General features: G+C 40.2%; 1 protein-coding gene across 5 annotated transcripts in view; it reads left to right on the forward strand.

Annotated features, from left to right (window-relative positions):
* The window catches only part of RMDN1 (regulator of microtubule dynamics 1), a 36,455-nt gene that overhangs the window by 5,108 nt on the left and 12,558 nt on the right, over positions 1-18,789 (forward strand). For 3 of the 5 annotated variants that reach the window (XM_059893202.1, NM_001037600.2, XM_015474532.3), the window contains 4 exons: positions 12,134-12,251; positions 12,988-13,084; positions 15,496-15,655; positions 17,628-17,717. In XM_059893202.1, coding sequence (XP_059749185.1) covers positions 12,134-12,251; positions 12,988-13,084; positions 15,496-15,655; positions 17,628-17,717 — 465 coding nt within the window. Of the gene's footprint in view, positions 1-8,784; positions 9,124-12,133; positions 12,252-12,987; positions 13,085-15,495; positions 15,656-17,627; positions 17,718-18,789 lie in introns of those variants that run through there. The other 2 variants (XM_025001517.2, XM_010812202.4) reach the window with 2 other exon arrangements.

Raw genomic sequence — 18,789 nt, forward strand, 5'->3', positions numbered from 1 at the left:
AATTTCTCTTTTTGATAGTTTTTTATTAGTATATAAAAACAGTATATTCTTGTATATTGATTTTGTATGCTACAACTTTACTGAATGTATATGTTATTTCTAATAGTTTTTTGGTGGAGTCTTTAGGGTTCTCTGTGTGTACTATTATGTCATGTGCAGATACTGACAGTTTTACTTTTTTTTTTTTTTGCCTAATTGTTCTGGCTGGAACTTTCAATACTATACTGAATAAAAGTGGAAAGAGAGGGTATCCTTGTCTTGTTTCTCACGTTAGAGAAAAAACTTCTGAAAACTTCTGACTTAATGATTCATTGTAATGTTGATTATGAGCTTGTTGTTTATGGCTTTTATTTTGTTGAAGTACATTCCCTCTGTTCCCACTTTGTTCAGAATTTTATCTTAAATAGATACTGTATTTTGTCAAATGCTTTTTCTGCATCTATTGATGATTGTACGATTTTTGGCATTCATTTTGTTAATGTAGTATATCAGATTGATTTGCACATGTTACCTTTTTGCATCCTCTAAATAAATCTAACTTGATCTTGGCTTATGATTATTTTAAGGTATTGTTGAATTTCATTTCCTAATTTTGTTGAAGATTCTTGCATTTATGTTCATCAGGAATATGGGCTTGTACTTTTTTTTTTCTTTTAATGTTCTTGTCTGTCTTTGGTATTATGGTAATGCTAGGCTCATAAAAATAGTTTGGCAGTTTCCTTTTCAACTTTTAAAAGAATTTGAGAAGGATTGGTATTCATTCCTTAAATGATAGAATTCACCAGTGAATCCATCTAGTCCTAGGCTGTTCTTTGTTGAGAGGCTTTTGATTACTGACTCAGTTGTCTTAAACGGTCTGTTCAAAAATTTTTTTTATAATACAGTCTTGACAAGTTGTTTGCTAGTAGGAATTGATCTATTTCTTCTGGATTCAAATTGTTGGTGTGTCATTTTCCATAGTAATCTCTTATGGCACTTTGTACTTCTGTTGTATTGGTTATCATCATCAGTTTGCATACAATAATGCAACTTTTTTTTTTTTAACTTTTACAATGCTGTTTGTTTCACTTTGTGAGTCTTATGATTTTGTTAGAGCCCAGAGGGTTGGCCAGGCCTCCTTGGATTCAAGAATTCCAAGACCCACTCCCTTTCTTATCTACTCCCTTTCTTATCTAAAGTGCTGCCTAACTTACTGTGCTTGCAGGCAAGCATGGAATCCGAGCAGTGTCCAGGCAGGTCAGAAGCAGGTCAGAGGTCTGTTTTGCTAATTCTGAAGCCAAAGATAAAAAATACACAAGGTTAAAAAAAAAAAAAATATTCCTAACAATCTATTCAGCCACTCTCTGTCTTTTGATTGGGGAATTTGGTCTATCTAGTTTTAAACTAATTATTGATAGCTGTGGCTCTGACGGGCTTCCCCGGTGGCTCTAGTGGTAAAGAACCTGCCTGCCAGTGCAGGAGATGTTAGAGATATGGGTCAGGAAGATCCCCTGGAGGAGGGCATGGCAACCCACTCCAGTATTCTTGCTTGCAGAATCCTCATTGACCGAGGAGTCTGGGAGGCTGCAGTCTATACGGTCACATAGAGTCAGGCATGACTGAAGTGACTTAGCATGCACACATGCATGGTTCAGACAGTAAAGAATCTGCCTGCAATGCAGGAAACCTGGGTTTGATCCGTGTGTTGGGAGGATCCCCTGGAGAAGGAAATGGCAACCCACTCCAGAATGCTTGCCTAGAGAGTCCCATGGGCCGAATTCCAATAACAAGGCATGCTACAGTCTATGGGATTGTAAAGAGTCAGATGTGACTGAGTGACTAACTCTTTTATTTATTGCTATTTTCTTAATTTTTTTTAGTTGTTTTGTTATTCCTTTGTTTATTCTTTTGTTGTCTTTCTTTGTGATTTATTTTTCAAAATAGAATGCTTATATTCCTTTGTCTTTCTCTTTGGTGTATCTCTTATAGGTTTTTGCTTTGTGGTTACCATGAGGCTTACATAAAACATTTTGGAGCTTTAACAGCCTATTTTAAGTTGATAGTAACTTAGGTTTGAATGTTTTCTAAAGCTGTAAGTTTTTGCTGCTCCCCGCTCGCATGTTTTATGTTTTTGGTATCACAATATATTTCTTTTTATCTTTTGTGTTTGTTAACAAATTATTGTACTTATTGTTACTAGTTTTGTCTTTTAAATTTCATACTAGCTTTATAAGCGATTAACTCATCTTTATGACATTAGATTTTTGAATTTTCGTATAGGTGAGATTTATACTTTCATGTGTTTTCCTGTTATTCATCAGCACTTTTTCGCTTCAGATTAAGTCCCTTTAAGGTTTCTTGTAAGACCATTCTAGTGATGATAAACTTCTTTAGGTTTTACTTGTCTGGAAAACTGAATCTCTGCCTCAATTCTAAAGGGCAACTTTCTGGGTGGAGTGTTCTTATTTGGCAGTTTTTCCCTTCAGCATTTTGAATATATCCTGTCTATTTATCTCCCTTTGGCCTGTAGAGTTTCTGCTGAAGTATCTGCTGATAAATCTTGCAGGGCGGGGTCGGGGAATCCCTTGTGTGTAAAAGGTTGCTTTTCTCTTGCTGCTTTAAGGTCTCCTGCTTGTTGTGTCACTTTTGTTTTCATGTGTCTTGGTGTGGGTCTCTTTGGATTCATCTTTTTTTTTTTTTTTTTGCCTTGGTTTCCTGGATCTGGATACTTGTTTTCTTCTCTAGGTAAAGGAAGTTTTCACCATTTATTCAAATAAGTTTTATGCCCTTCTTCTTTTCCTTCTGGGACACCTACAATACAAAGATTGGTCTGCTTGATGCTGTCCCTTAAGTCCCTTAAGTTATCTTCACTCTTCTGTATTCTTTTTTCCCTTTGTGATTCTCTGATTACATGAGTTCCATTGCTCTGCCTTTGAGTTTGCTAATACCTTCTTTCATTCTTCCAGTCTGCTGTTGAAGCCCTCTGTTGTATTTTTCAATTTAGTTACTGTATTCTTCAGATCTGTGGTTTCTGTTTGCTGCTTTCTTGTATTTTCTTTTCCTTTGTTGAAATTCTGACCTTCATCTGTTTTCCCCCTGAGCTCAGTGAGCATCTTTATGGCTTATTTTGTACACTGTCAGATAAATCCCTGATTTCCATTTCATTAAGGTCTTTTTCTGAGGCCTTATAAGAGAGGATTACAGCTGGTCCTTATCTGTGTGTTTAATTAGCAACCTTCCCTTAGGCCTAGCTTTGAAGATAAACTAATAGGCCTCTGTCACAGAAAGGTTGGAAGTTTGGTCTGTTTTCTCTGTACAGTAAATCCTCTATATATGAGTGAACTCCATTCTGAGAGAACATTCGTTAAGTCCAATTTGTTCCTAAGTCCAACAAAGTTAGCCTAGGTATCTAACTAGCACAGTCTTGTACTGTGTTGGCTGTATGGTATGATCCTGTAATAGGTCATACTATACATATAGGAAAAATATAATACTTTTCACACAAATAATACATTTAAAAAGTCATCAAAAATAAAACATCTGATATTTTATAGTATTTTACCTTGAAAAGTACAGTGGTACAGTACCGAATGTGACATATGGGGGCTGGCATTGAGCGAACGGGCAAGAAGAGTTCCTGACTGGAAGAGGGAGAAAAGGTAGACGATAGTAGAGCTAATAGGAGCAGAAGATATTAAGAAGAGGTGGAAAGAATACACAGAAAAACTATACAAAAAAGCTCTTAATTACACAGATAACCACAGTGGTGTGATCACTCTTCTAGAGCCAGACATCGTGGAGTGTGAAGTCAAGTGGGCCTTAAAAAGCATCGCTGTGAACAAAGCTAGTGGAGATGGTGGATTTCCAGCTGAGCTATTTCAAATCGTAAAAGATGATGCTCTTAGAGTGCTGCAGTCAATAATACTGGCAAATTTGGAAAAATCAGCAGTGGCCACAGGACTGGAAAAGGTCAGTTTTCATTCCAGTCCTAAAGAAGGGCAATGCCAAAGAATGTTCAAACTACTGCACAAATGCACTCATTTCACGTGCTAACAAGGTCATGCTCAAAATCCTTCAAGCCAGGCTTCAACAGTATGTGAACCAAGAACTTCCAGATGTGCAGGCTAGATTTAGAAAAGGCAGAGGAATGAGAGATTGAATGGCCGACATTTGTTGGATCATGGAAAAAGCAAGAGAATTGCAGAAAGACATCTACTTCTGCTTCATTGACTACACTAAAGCTTTTGACTGTGTGGATCACAACAAACTGGAAAATTCTTAGAGAGATGGGAATAACAGACCACCTTATCTGCCTCCTGAGAAACTTGTGTGCAGGTCAAGAAGCAACAGTTAGAACCTGACATGGAATAACAGAATGGTTCCAAATTGGGAAAGGGGGTACATCAAGGCTTTATATTGTCACTCTGCTTATTTAACTCACATGCAGAGTACAACATGGGAAATGCCAGGCTGGATGAAGCACAAGCTGGGATCAGGTTGTCAGGAGAAAATATCAGTAACCTTAGCTATGCAGAGGACACCACCCTTACGGGGTGGAGGAGCAAAGAGGAACTTAAGAGCCTCTTGATAGAGGTGAAAGAGGAGAGTGAAAAAGCTGGCTTAAGACTCAACATTAATAAAATGAAGATCATGGCATCTGGTTTGATCTCTTCATGGCAAATAGATGGGAATACAATGGAAACAGTGACAGACTTTATTTTCCGGGGCTGCAAAATCCCCGCATATGGTGACTGCAGCCATGAAGTTAAAAGACACTTGCTCCTCGGAAGAAAAGATGTGACAAACCCAGACAGTGTATGAAAAAGCAGAGACATTACTTTGCCAACAGAGGTCCATAAAATCAAAGCTATGGTTTTTCCAGTAGCCAGGCATGGATGTGAGAGTTGGACCATAAAGATGGCTGAGTGCCAAAGAATTAATGCTTTTGAACTGTGGTGTTGGAGAAGACTCTTGAAAGTCCCTTGGACTGCAAGGAGTTCAAACCAGTCAATCCTAAAGGAAATCAATTCTGAATATTCATTGGAAGGAGTGATGCTGAATCTCCAATACTTTGACCGCCTATGCAAAGAGCTGACTCATTAGAAAAGACCCTGATGCAGGAAAGATTGAAGGCAGGAGAAGGGGATGACAGAGGATGAGATGGTTGGATGCCATCACTGACTCAGTGGACATGAACTTGAGCATGCTCTGGGAGATGGTGGAGGACAGGGAAGCCTGGTGTGCTGTGGTCTTTGGGTTTGCGACTGAGTGACTGAACAGCCCAAGTAGAGCTGAAGGGTCATCAGCAAAGGGGACAGAGGGCAAGTTGCAATATGACTCACACATGATGTTGATGGCATAGGTTCTGGTTCCTTGTGGTTCTATTTTATCCACCCTCTTGATAAAATGATCCAGTGCTGTCTGAGTAGTAGGTCTTTTTCATATCATAGATGACATGATAGCACTGGACTGCATTCTGATGGCTCCTGCAACCTTTGTGTACCGTTCTGCATTCAGGTCCTGTGCCTCAGAAACTAACAGTGCCTCCTCAAATAAAGAAAATGCCCTTGCTGTTTCCTGCACCATGAATCTCTTCGGTTCTTTAGTTACTTCTTTCACTTGTCTCTCTTCATTCTTTCCTTGGACCTCCAGTTCCATCAGATCATCATTAGTAAGCTCCTCATGTTGCACAGCCATGAGTTCAGTTAAGTCGTCCTTTTGCAGATCTAGTTCCAGCTTCTTGCTGAGGGTCACTAAGTTGCTGAAGACCTCTTTGAACTCCTCATCCACTTTTTCAAATCCAAGAAAATTGTGAACAGACTGTGGGCTTGTTTCAAGCCTCATTCATGATGATGGCCATAAGTTCACACCAAGCAAAGTCAATGTTTTTTTTTATGCCTTGTAGATGTTATAGTTCTTCCAAAGTTGTCACAGGTTGTTCCTGATTCGATAAAGTATGACATGAATAATATTTCTTGAAAGTGACTCTTAACTGCCTAGTCCATGAGTTAGATGAGCAATGAATATTTTGTGGCAGATGCAGTACATGGGATGAAAGTCATCCATGAATATGGTGTGACATCGAGTGTTGTTGAATGGCAAAACATTGTGGAATGGGGCATCCTTCTCCAAGCAGTATTTCTCTATCTCCAGGATAGAGTGGTGGAAAAACAAGTCCTGGAACATGGCCTGTGTAACCCAAGTTTTGGGGTTACTCTTCCATGCAACAGGAAGAGAGCCCTTGGCTATGTTTTCAGTGGCTCTAGGGCTCTCTGAATGATAAACTAAGGAAGGCTTCAGCTTCATGTCGCCTAAACATTGCCACCGAACAACAGAGTTAGCCTGTCCTTTGTTGTTGTATAGCCCGGCGTCATTTTTCCTCCATACTGATGTAACTTCAGTCTGGCATCTTCTCAAGAACAGGCTTATCTCATCCACGTTAAAAACCTGCTTGAGTAAATACGTACCTTCGTCAATAATTTCTCAAAGCATTTCAGGAAATTCCTGGGCAGCTTCTCTATCTGCACTCACTGCCTCACCACTTACTTTTACGTTGTGAAATTTGGCTCTCGCCTTGAACTCATGAAACCAGCCATGGCTGGCATTAAGAGATGCGTCCTCTGATTCTTCGCTGTGATTCTGCTTCAAGTCTTCATAAAGGGTTTTAGCTTTCTCTTGAATCAGTGTTAAACTTAGTGGGACTCAAGGCTGATGCTGACCCTGCATCCACAAACCAAGCAGTTTCTCCGTCTTCTCCATCACTCTTCCGCGCTTTGGTGTTACTGTTGACATCATCGACAGCAGACCTCATGTGTTCTGTGATCTTGTTCTTTAGAATCCTGCTGCTGCTTTAAAATCGTGTGGAACGATTCATGTTTTAAGAACAAGTAATGTCTCCTATCTTTTCGCCTTGCTCCCCTCTCTCAATTATTTTCGCTTCTGTTTCCATCGTTACTGTTTCTTAGCAGTACCAGCTACTTGACCGCCACTGTTACGCTTGCTTCCAAGCATCCTGGGCATGAAATAAAGATACCCTACTGCTGTGCTCTGTATAATAGTACTGGACAGTAAAGTGCACAAAAGCACAACCACTTATGGAGTATGCATGCAGGTGACAGTGTACACTGGTCACGTGAACTAACTTAGGTGATTAGGATGAGAATGCACGTTCACGTCTTTGAAAGTTTGCTCCTTGAAGGTTCACGTGTAGGGGACTTAACTGTACTGTGCCCTGGGGGTTAGGGAGGCTAGCCACTGTAGAACTGTTTTTCTGTTTGTTACAGGTCTGTGAAACTCATGAACGTTAAGCCTCATTGGCCATCAGAGTCAAGAGAACCAGGAGCGCCCCCTGGTGGGAGCTGCGCAGACTGGAGCACCAAGTGAAAGTGTCAGTCGCTCAGTCGGCCCGACTCTTTGTGACCCCAGGGACTGCAGCCCGCCAGACTCATCTGTGCATGGGGATTCTCCAGGCAGGAACACTGGAGTGGGTTGTCATTGCCTTCTCCAGGGGATCATCCTGACCCAGGGATAGAACTTGGGTCTCCTGCACTGCAGGCAGATGCATTACTGTCTGAGCCACCAGTGAAAGTGAAGTTGCTCAGTCATGTCCAGCTCTTTGGGAATGCATACACTGTAGCCTACCAGGCTCCTCGGTCCATGGGGTTTTCCAGGCAAGAGTACTGGAGTGGGTGGCCATTTCCTCCTCCAGGGGATCTTTCTGACCCAGGGATTGAACCCGGGTCTCTCGCGTTGCAGGCAGACGCTTTATGTCTGAGCCTCCAGGGAAGCCCTTTCAGTATGCACAGGTCTTGGGGGAGATACTGGTTACCTGCAGCATGGCCAAGGGAGAGTGCCGTGACATGCCCACCCTCTGAGTTCTCTGAAGTGATTACTCTAGGCCCCTAGACACGTGTTAAAGTAGATGCCTGCTCCTCAGGCTGAAGTTTTAATGTAAGCCAATAAGGCTCTTTCATGGAAAGGCTGACTGCCTCTGTGCTGGACACTGGGGTAGGTGAGCTTGAGTGAGCCCTTAAGAGCCACTTCTCAGTGCGCTGCAGTCTTCTACATGTCATAGACCCGAGCTCCATTGCCTTTCTGAGCTAGATACTTTGAGCGCTCATTTCTCAGGTATAGGTCTTTTAAGTTGGGGTGCCCATTGTGGGGTTCAAACCCTTCATTCCTCAGGGAGAAGCTCAGGGTTGTGAGTTGCCTCCCTCCTCACCAAAACTGTGGTTTGTGGGAAAATTTTGTCTCAGTCTTTCCTACCTGTTTTGAAGTGGGTTTTTCTTCCTTTGCCTGATATGAAGGAGTCACTCAGCTGGTTTGGGCATTTCTTTCAGAGAAAGAAACCTTTTCTTTCTTTACTAAATGTAACTGTAGGTCTGGTGTGTCTGTGTGGGAGGTGGGTTCAGCATCCTCCTAGGTTGCTGTCTTAAACTAGGACCCAGTGGGGATCGTTTTCAAGGCTGCTTACCACAACTAAATTCTGAAAACCTGTAGACCATGTTAAGTATTTATTTTATTCTAAAGGTTATAGGAAACTATGAAAGACTTTTAAACAGAGAATTCATAAGCTCAGATTTGAATTAAAAAATAACTGCCCAGTGTCAGGAATAGGTAGGCTAGTGTGGATGCTGGAAACTAAAAGATTACCGGTGGCTTAGAGGTTAAAGCGTCTGCCTGTAATGCGGGAGACCTGGGTTCGATCCCTGGGTCAGGAAGATCCCCTGGAGAAGGAAATGGCAACCCACTCCAGTATTCTTGCTTGGAGAATCCCATGGACAGAGGAGCTTGGCGGGCTACAGTCCACGGGTCGCAAAGAGTCGGACACGACTGAGCGACTTTCGGTTCGGTATAGAGGATGAGTATGCTGTGGTGGTTTGAACTTTAGTGGTAGCTGTGGAAATGGAATAGGTGGATACCATAAAAGGATGTCAGTGATGTGAAATTTGTGTACCTAAAAGATAGCTTTGATGAGGGAGTTCAAAGGAAGAAGTCAAGGATGATTCTCCGTGTTCTGTCTCCTCCAGTAGTGTGGATGGTGGCGCTGTTTCCTGGGACAGGACCAAAGGGAACAATTTAAGTCCACCATTTAAGCGGAGGAGGAGGAGCTGGCCGGAAGTTAGAAAAAAGCAGGAGATGAAGGTGACACATTCTTTCCATCTGGTGATGGGTCTGTAGTTTTTAATTCCTTCTAGCTTGAAAACAGTATAATCAATGTTGAAGGAAAGACATGTCAAAGAGATAGCTGGCTTCTTTTGTTCAACATTTTTTTTCAACACATATATTTTTCAGACTTCATTGTATGAAAGACATTGTGTTGAGTAATACCTAATGTTCGAGGTGAAATGGCAAATTCTAGCTCAGACAGTCTCACAAGTTGTTAGCATCTCAGAGGTGTCACAAAGTTATGATTCTTTCAGTTGACTATTTGAGTTCTAGAAACATGATTTTTGTTTACTTTCTCAGAAGTGAGCAGAGAGCTCTTTCACCTTAACCAAACTGATGTCAAAGTTCCACTGGTCAGCTGTCACGTCATTAAGGTAGAATAAGGAATAGAAATGTCAGCTGCCCAACAGTGTTTTTTCTCCCCTCTAAGAAAGCCAGGATATTGTTTACTGAGCATCGTATCAGCAGGGGCGTTAGACACCCTAAATATATAGTTTCCTCAAGCTGTGATAATCTGTGCCATCTTTTCTTCTATGTGGTACACCTGCCAGAACAGTAGGTGAAACCAGGGGCTTACTGAAAGATCCTAGTGGTTCCCCCTCTTCTCCCTGTACTGCCATCACCATGCACACCCTCCACCCCCATCTGCTGTGCTCCTGCCGGGTCTCCGTTCTCTTTGCTAACTATGAGTAAACTCAGAACATTCAATGAAAGAAATGTGACTGTGTCAAATTTGGTTTTACTGCTTTGCTGTTGGTTTGTTTGTAATCCAGATGTATTTGGTATCTTGGATATTCAAGCTCAAGAAAGTAAATAAAGCACTCAGCAAACTATAGTATGTTGAATTCCTCATTCTTATCCTAGATACTTATGAGAAGCTAAAATACGGTTCAGATTTGGGTTGTGAGTGAAAGTTTTGTTTTTTCAAATTGAGAAACTGTAAGCATGGAGTTGCTGTTTACCAAGAAGGGGAAGACTGAGTGAATTTGAGGGAGACAGTCACTGGCTGGTGCTTGAGGCGCCTTTTACGCTGTATGTGGACATAAATGTTGTTTGGGCAGCTGCATATATGATTCTGAAGTTAAGAGGAGACCTCTTGGCTATATTAAATTTGCATGTTTTTGGCATGTTGATGGCATTGCAAGCCATAAGACAAAATGAAATCACCAAAATGATATGAATAGAGGAGCGAAGCTCTGGGATTGAGCACGGGACACACCTGGACAGTGAGGTTTTGGAGATGAGGAACCAACAGAAGAGAAGGAGCAGCTGTTGAACAGGAGTAAATTCGAGAGTAGTATTCTTAAAGCCAGGCGGAGAGCGTCTCAAGGGTGAGAGAACACAGCAAGTACTGAAGAAAAGGGGGTTGGATGAATCAGACATGAGGGGGCGGTCCTGGTGGTCCAGGGATTAGGGATCTGCCTTCCAGGGCCGAGGACACGGGTTCGAGCCCTGGCTGGGGACTGAGATCCCACATGCTGAAGGGCAGCTAAGCCTGTGAGCCACAACTCGAGAGGAGACTGGCAGCACAACAGAAGGTGCCACGTGCTGCAGCTGAGACCCAGTGCAGCCAAGGAGAGTTTAGAAAAGAAACAGAGACATGAGGAAATTTGGGGGATTGATAGATGTGCTCATTATCTTGATTGTGGATGGTTTTACAGGTTTACATGTATCCTTCACATATGCTGCATGTTACACATATGCAGTTTTTATATCACTTATTTCTCAATAAGTGAAGTCGCTCAGTCGTGTCTGACTCTTTGTGACCCCATGGACTGTCCATGGGATTTTCCAGGCAAGAGTACTGGAGTCGGTTGCCATTTCCTTCTCCAGGAGATCTTCCCCACCCAGGGACTGAACCCGGGTCTCCCACTACAATGCTTTACCATCTGAGCCACCAGAGAAGTCCAATTTCTCAATAAGGCAACATTTAAAAAATTTCTTGTATTAAATATTCATTTATTTTTTTTTTTAAAGGAAGGAGTGAACAGCTGTCAAATGCTTTTGATAGATCAAGTAAGATGAGAATTTTCTAGGAAATAGCATCCTTGCTTGCCTTAACTAGAATACTGTCAGTGGAGTTGTGGGTATAGAAGTGTGATTTGTATGAGTTCAAGAGAGAATGGGAAGAGAGGAAATAGAGACAGAGCTCCAGACAACTTTTTAAAAGAGTTTTGCTGAAAAGAGAATTTGAAAAATGAGATTGAAGGGAGATGTGAAGTCAAAAGGAAGCTTTTTGTTTTGTTTTTAAGAAGGGAACAGTTACAGCTTACAAAGGTAGGTTAGCTTGTTTTTATATAGATGGTAATAAATTGACTGGAAAAAATAGATGCTATGTGAAAGGAAAAGCGTCATGGGAAAAGAGAAGAGTTTCTGTAGTGATATCCATATATTCCTTTGCCATTGGTCTTGAGAATTCTGCCCATGTTTATGACAATGAATTTCTAAATCTGTTTGGATATGCTTTTTATTTTATTCATTGTTTATTTTAAAACTTCATGGGTCACTTTTGAAGATAGCTTTATTTAAAGCCATATATGTTATTTATATATAATTGCCGTGTTTGATATTCTTCATCTTGTCTGTTCTTAAGGTTGATACTGATTATATACTGGTGTCTTTTATTTGTTTCAAGAAATTATAATATCCATGCTTCTTCAAACAGAATGTAGATCTTCCAATCTAGCATTTACCAGGATAACTGAGATTGTTACATCAAGCTACCATCATTAGCTGCTAAGAGTCTTTCCTTAACATGATGTGCTCTCTCAATAAAGTAGCTATGTGAAATAGTTTTACAGAAGAATTTGACAAAGTAAAAATTTTGTCAAAGTAAAACTATTTTTGTCAAAGTAAATTTTGCACTTGTAATACTCTTAGGATTGATTGCTTTGAGGGTGGGGAAAAAATTGATGTACTCTTTGCTTGTGGTAGCAGTTTCTTCAAATTTTCTGTTTCACAACCCTGATCATAATTCTTTCCATAGGCGATGGGAAACTCAGGAACTTTCAAAAGAAGTCTTTTATTTTCTGCCCTGTCTTATTTGGGTTTTGAAACTTATCAAGTCATTTCCCAGGCTGTTCTGGTTCATGCTGCAGCCAAAGGTAAGCCTAAGCTAAATATCGAGAACACTTAGAGTTATTTGTATTTGTTATATTTTGTTAATAACTTACTATGTTTGAATGTCAGTCTGATGTGTATGTGTGTATATATATATATATAATATATATATATATATATATTATATATATATATTCCCTGGTGGCTCAGATGAAGAATCCTGCAATGCAGGAGACCCAGGTTCTGTCCCGGAGTTGGGACGATCCCCTGGAGAAGAAAATGGCAACCCACTCCAGTATTCTTGCCTGGAGAATCCCGTGGACAGCAGAGCCTGACGGGCTGCAGTCCCTGGGGTCTTAGAGTGGGACATGACTGAGCGCACCACAGCAGCAGCAATAACAAAGGCTCTGTGTGGTAGGTAAGGGTATCATAAATTCCTCACAGGGAATTACTTTTTTCATTTTTAAAACTGTGTCATATTTAGTTAGTACTAGAGTAAGTTTTCTAATTTTTTATTTTTGAAGGTTTTAATAAATGAATATTAAGTAACATGAATATTCATATTCATTAAGTAAGTGAATATTAAGTATTATGTGTAATAGCTTCATACTTATTTCTACTACACTTCACATTTTGATTGTTCAGAATTTCTGATCTTTCTTTATAGGTGATTTCTGTATCTGATTTCTTTTGCTTCTATGTAAAAGTGTTCATGTGTCTTAGAATTATTGCCAACTGGCTTGGGAAGACTTACTTTATTTTGCCTTTTTTCTTTTATAGTCTTCGAAATTGAAGAAGTCCTTGAACAAGCAGACTACTTATATGAAAGTGGAGAAACAGAAAAACTTTACCAGTTGCTAACCCAGTACAAGGAAAGGTGGGTGATGTATCATAGGCCTAGGTTTGCTGTTGACTGAAATTTTCTGTTATTTAATAATTAACATATTCTTGGTGCTTGGAATTTTTATAGTTTTTAAAAGTTTTTACTTCAAAGTAATATTTCTTAGAGTTTAATTTATAGTATTTTTTTTTCTTATGTTAAGTGACTCAAAAGTGCTACATATATTTCATTGATTTAGAAAAGGTGGTTCTACTTACTCATTCTAGGTAATGTTGACATTTTTTCTTTTTGTTACTTTGCTTTGAATACAAGGTAGTCATTAAATAGACGTTTATTGTCTTTATCTATGTCATATATTTTTCATTTCTTCTGAGTTAATTTCTTACTGCTGTAGGATTTGAATGAACTAGGATTTTTTTGTCACCTTTGAATAATCCCTTTCCTATTTTTAATATTAGCATGCATGCTTAGTCCAGCACATTAATGTGTACTCATTTTGTGGGGGAGAATGGAGATGGAAAGAGGAGATTCAGCCCAATAAAATAAGTCAAATCAGGCTAAATGGCATTTCCAGGTCATTGATCTGCCTCATCTACTGAACTAAAAATATTGAGCCATTTTCAACCGACTTTCTTAGATTTTCCCAAACCAGTTTTCCCCAGAAGACCCATCAATTTCACTTCCTAAATATCTGTAGGATCCAACTTCTCTTCTCCTTCGTCCCCTCAGTAACTTGAGGTGGTTGACTTGGCATTTTATAGTCACTTCAGTAATAGCAACATAAGCTATAAGGTGGCTGTTGTTCTCTGGCTCAGTTGTGTCCAACTCTTGCTGATCCCATGGACTATAGCCTGCCAGGCTCCTCTGTCCATGGGATTCTCCAGATAGGAACGCTGGAACGGGTTGCCATTCCCTCCTCCAGGGGGTCTTCCTGACCCAGGGGTGGAACCCAGGTCTGCTGCATCGCAGGTGGTTCTTTACCACCGAGCCACCAGGGAGGCTGTCAGGAGGCTATTCTATATTCACTGGATTATAGATATGCTATTGCTACTTACCCTCCGTTTCTCTTTTTAATGATATTTTATTTAGATTTTACTTTGATTTACGTATTTAACTGTCTCGGGCTGAGCTGGGCCTTCACTGCTGCACGTGGGCTGCCTCTGGTTGCTGAGAGCGGGGCCACCGTGCGCAGGCTGCTCTCTGTGGTGGCTCCTCCTGCTGAGGAGCACGGCCTCCAGGTGTATGCGCTTCACTGCTCCACAGCATGTGGGATCTTCCTGAACCACTGATCAAATCCATGTGCCCTGCATTGGCAGGTGGATTCTTAACCCCTGGGCCACCGGGGAAGTCCCTACCTTTAGTTTCACTCAATTTTTTTTTTTAAGTAATATTTATTTATTTTATTTTATTTTTTAACTTTACAATATTGCATTGGTTTTGCCATATATCAACATGAATCTGCCACAGGTATACACGTGTTCCCCATCGAATACTATTTTTGTTTTAAAGTATAACTTAGTAGGTTGAAAGAGAAACATTTAATAAAAGGAATTTTTATTAAAATGGCTTCCCAGGTGGCACAGTGGTAAAACATCCATCTGCTATAAAGGAGACACAAGAGACGTGGGTTCGATCCCTGGGTCGGGAAGATCCCCTGGAGGAGGAAATGGCAACCCACTCCAGTGTTCTTGTCTGGAAAATTTCATGGACAGAGGAGCCTGGTGGACTGTAGTTCATGGGGGTTGCAAAGAGTTGGACATGACTGAGCAACTGAGCATGCATGCACAATTTGTTTTATTTATTAGACATTTCTATCTTATATAATTTTATTTAAACGGCAGTTCTTCAAGGAGTCCAGAGCCCTTGCTTTAAATATTCCATGCATCATGGTATGGGTGACATATTCAAAGATAAGATTTATTTTGAGATTACATTATATTTAATCATCATTCATTAACAGGTATTTATCATATATATTTTTGTATGCCAGGTACTATATTTGGAGCTATGGATACAGCATTTTGTTTTATAGTGCATAACCTTGTCTTTAAATTAATATATTTTATAGTCCTGTCTGAAGCAGTTAGTGAGTTGTCTGAAGCACAGTGCCACCGAACTCAAATGTCAAGTTATATGTTGAATTTTGTAGGGAAATTGTTTAGAGAATTCAAATATAAAGATATTTTCTAAGGAAATTAGTATTTTAGATATTACAGGTAACTTAATGTTTGTATATAATATTGGATATTTTGGAGGAAATTTTAGCACATATAGATTTGTGTGATAGAAAATAATAAATTTAACATTATGAATTATGGATTTTGATATTGTGTTGCTTGCTATGTCCTCACTGACCTGAAAGACTGTATGTATTCATTAGTGATATGACCTTTAACCATGAAAGTGTGAGCTAAAATGGTTGTTGTTTTATATTTATTTCACATCAGTGAAGATGCAGAGTTACTGTGGCGTTTGGCACGGGCATCACGTGATGTAGCTCAGCTTAGTGGAACCTCGGAAGAGGAGAAAAAGTTCTTGGTATATGAAGCCCTAGAGTATGCGAAAAGGGCACTAGAGAAAAACGAATCCAGTTGTGCAGCCCATAAGGTGAGGTGCTTAAGTAATGAGACTGTTACCGTGTATTGAAACGGATTTTGGTCTGTACTTATCTGTTATATGTAACTTACATAGGAACGAAATCGCTCTCTTTTAAAGAAGTAGGGAAGAAATTTATTTTTATAAACTTTTTTTCAAAAAGAAGTAGTATTTTTCTTTGTGTTCTTGAACATCTGTTCTAGATTCATTAGTGTGCTCGATAAATTACTTTGTGAAGGCTTATTTTTAAACTGAAGCATTAGTTCCATCAGTTACCTCTCTCTCTAGTTCTAGTTGTAAAAACACGGGACTAATGTTTTCTCATTTTCCTCACATTTTATGTCTGTCTCATGTGGAGATAGGAGTATAGCAGCTGGACAGCAGATACCTAGTGTAACTTTTTACATGTGACTCCACTAGCTTCTAGATTTCCTGACTGGTTTAGAATAATCTTTTCAATGGACATGGTGGGGAGGCCAAGGGACACTATTGATATTTTGGATTAGGACCTTACTTTACCATATTAGACTGTCCCCAGGGAAGCCCCCAAGTCATTGTGACAGCCGAATTCTGTCTTTACGCATTTGCAAATGCTCCCTTTAGGGGATGGTTCCATCTGGCCTGATCCCCACCACCACTGTTTTCTTGTTTATATTAAGAATAAAACATACAGACCCTTTAAATTTGTTATGACTTGTTTATGGCCTGGAATATGTCCATATTTGTACATGTTCTTTTTGCACAGGGAAGGCGTATTTATTCAGCTGCTGTTGCGCATGCGTCATGCGTGTCATTCCGGTCAAGTTGTTTTACACGTGGTAGTGTGTATGTGTTGATGCTGCTTTCTCTGTTCGTCCCACTTCCCCCTCTGTGTCCATAAGTCCAGTCTCCACATCCACATCTCCATTCCTTGCCTGCAAATAGGTTCATCAATACCAATTTTCTAGAGTCTGTATATATGGGTTAATATACTATATTTGCTTTTCTCTTTTGGACTTACTGCACTCTGTATAATAGGTTTCAGGTTCATCCACCTCACTAGAACTGACTCAAATTTATTCTTTTTATGGTTGAGTAATATTCCGTTGTATATATGTACCATATATTTATCCCTTCTTCTGTCGATGGACATCTGGGTTGCTTCCATGTCCTAGCTGTTGTAAATAGTGCTACTGTGAACATTGGGATACATGTGTCTTTTTCAGTTATGGTTTCCTCAGGGTATATATGCCCAGTAGTGGGATTGCTGGGTCATAGTCGTTTTATTCCTAGTTTTCAAGAAAGCTCCATGCTGTTCTCCATAGTGGCTGTATCAATTTACATTCCCACCAACAGTGCAAGAGCGTTCCCTTTTCTCCACACCCTCTCCAGCATTTATTGTTTGTAGACTTTTTGACAATGGCCATTCTGACTGGTGTGAGGTGATAAACCTCATTGTGGTTTCGATTTACATTTCTTGTCCTGAGTCTGACTTTCGCCAGCACCTAGGTTTATGAAGCTTGGATATTTGGTTTCAGTTCTCAGGGAAGAAGCTCAGATTATCTCAGTTTGGGTTTGTTGTCCAGCTATGGGCGTGAAGACAAAGTCACGATTGATAGATATGGCCGTTATTACTATAGTAACGTGGCTGTGAAATAAGAAACAGTGCCCAGAAAATAGGTTGAGAAAATAAAACGATAATGTTAAATTGCACATTTTTATAAATTTATATTCATATCATAAATATGAATCATTATATCCCCATTGTGTTGGTAACTTTCTTAGAGATACACTGACCTCTGTCTTATATTATAGTTCTCTATAAACATGTCCTAACTTATACGGGCTATGTCTACTTTTTCTTTGTATTTTCTAGTATATTTAATACAGGTTTTGTGCTCAGCTTTTGTTAAGTGAGAATAACTACTGAGGAGTTGCAGCCTGGTATTGAATGGGATATTATGGAATATTAGTGCTCTTATACCTTTGTTTCTTCTGTTTTTAGTGGTATGCAATCTGTATTGGTGATGTTGGAGATTATGAAGGAATCAAGGCTAAAATTGCAAATGCCTACATTATCAAGGAGCATTTTGAGGTACCGATGGACTTGAAGAGTCAATAGTTTTCTGAGTAGACTTCTGTTTCACTTATTTCTTGCTGGATAGCAAACCACCTAAAGCTCAGTGGCCTAAAACAGTGACAAATTATTTCTCAAAATTCTGTGGACTAACCGTGCACAGTCGTGCCTCCATTCTGCTCGTTGTGGCTGAGGTCATTTAAAGGGCTCCCTTCACCTGGACCTCAGCTCGGACAGGAATGGACGAGATGCCCTCTCGCGTGTGGCATTTCTCCCTACTTTTCTTCTCATCATTTAGTGCTGTAGCCCACGCTTCTGTGTCGCATAGTCACTGCTTCCAAGAGTGAGCGTGCCAGGGGAAAAGTTCCACTGTGCAGACTTTTATCAAGCATGTTTGCATCACACTTAGTAATAACCTGTCGGCCTAAACAAGTCATTTGGCCAAGACCAGAGAACGTGAGAGGGGGTTATACAAAGTCCTGCGTGCCAGGAGGTATGGTCTCATCCAGCGGTCTAATATAATTGACATACTGCCGGGGTCCAGCCCCGGTGGATCCAGGGAATTCGAAGCGGGGACGGCATCCGCGAGCATCAGGAAATAACTGCTTAATTAAACATTAATTAAGGATATAAAGAGTAATAGAATAAGGATAGCTCAGTGAGGAAATTCAGTGGAGAAAAGAGGCTGAATAATTCAGCCAGAAGGTAAGAGAAAGAACGACATGATGAGACCAAGTTTCGGTGAACAAGGCCTGCACTTTATTTTCCAAAGTAGTTTTTATACCTTAAGTTATGCATAGAGGATAATGGGGGAAGGGGTAGAGTCATGCTGTAAGCCAGGCTTTCTTCCTGCAAACTTATCATATGCAAAAGTTTAGGTGATTTGCATCATCTTCTGGCCCGGAGGCTAAAGTCAGGCGCCAGCCTCCAAAAAGCATTAGATAAAGTTGCATTCCTACAAAGCAAAGGTGTGGTGGGCTATAACAAGAAAAAGAATTAACTCAAGGGTCCCAGGTTACAAACATTAAAGCTACTATTTACACCAATTATATTAATCAATACACTGCCAGGCACACAGCAGGTAAGGGAT

This window comes from Bos taurus, chromosome 14 (assembly GCF_002263795.3).
Source record: "Bos taurus isolate L1 Dominette 01449 registration number 42190680 breed Hereford chromosome 14, ARS-UCD2.0, whole genome shotgun sequence".
Lineage (NCBI taxonomy): Eukaryota > Metazoa > Chordata > Mammalia > Artiodactyla > Bovidae > Bos > Bos taurus.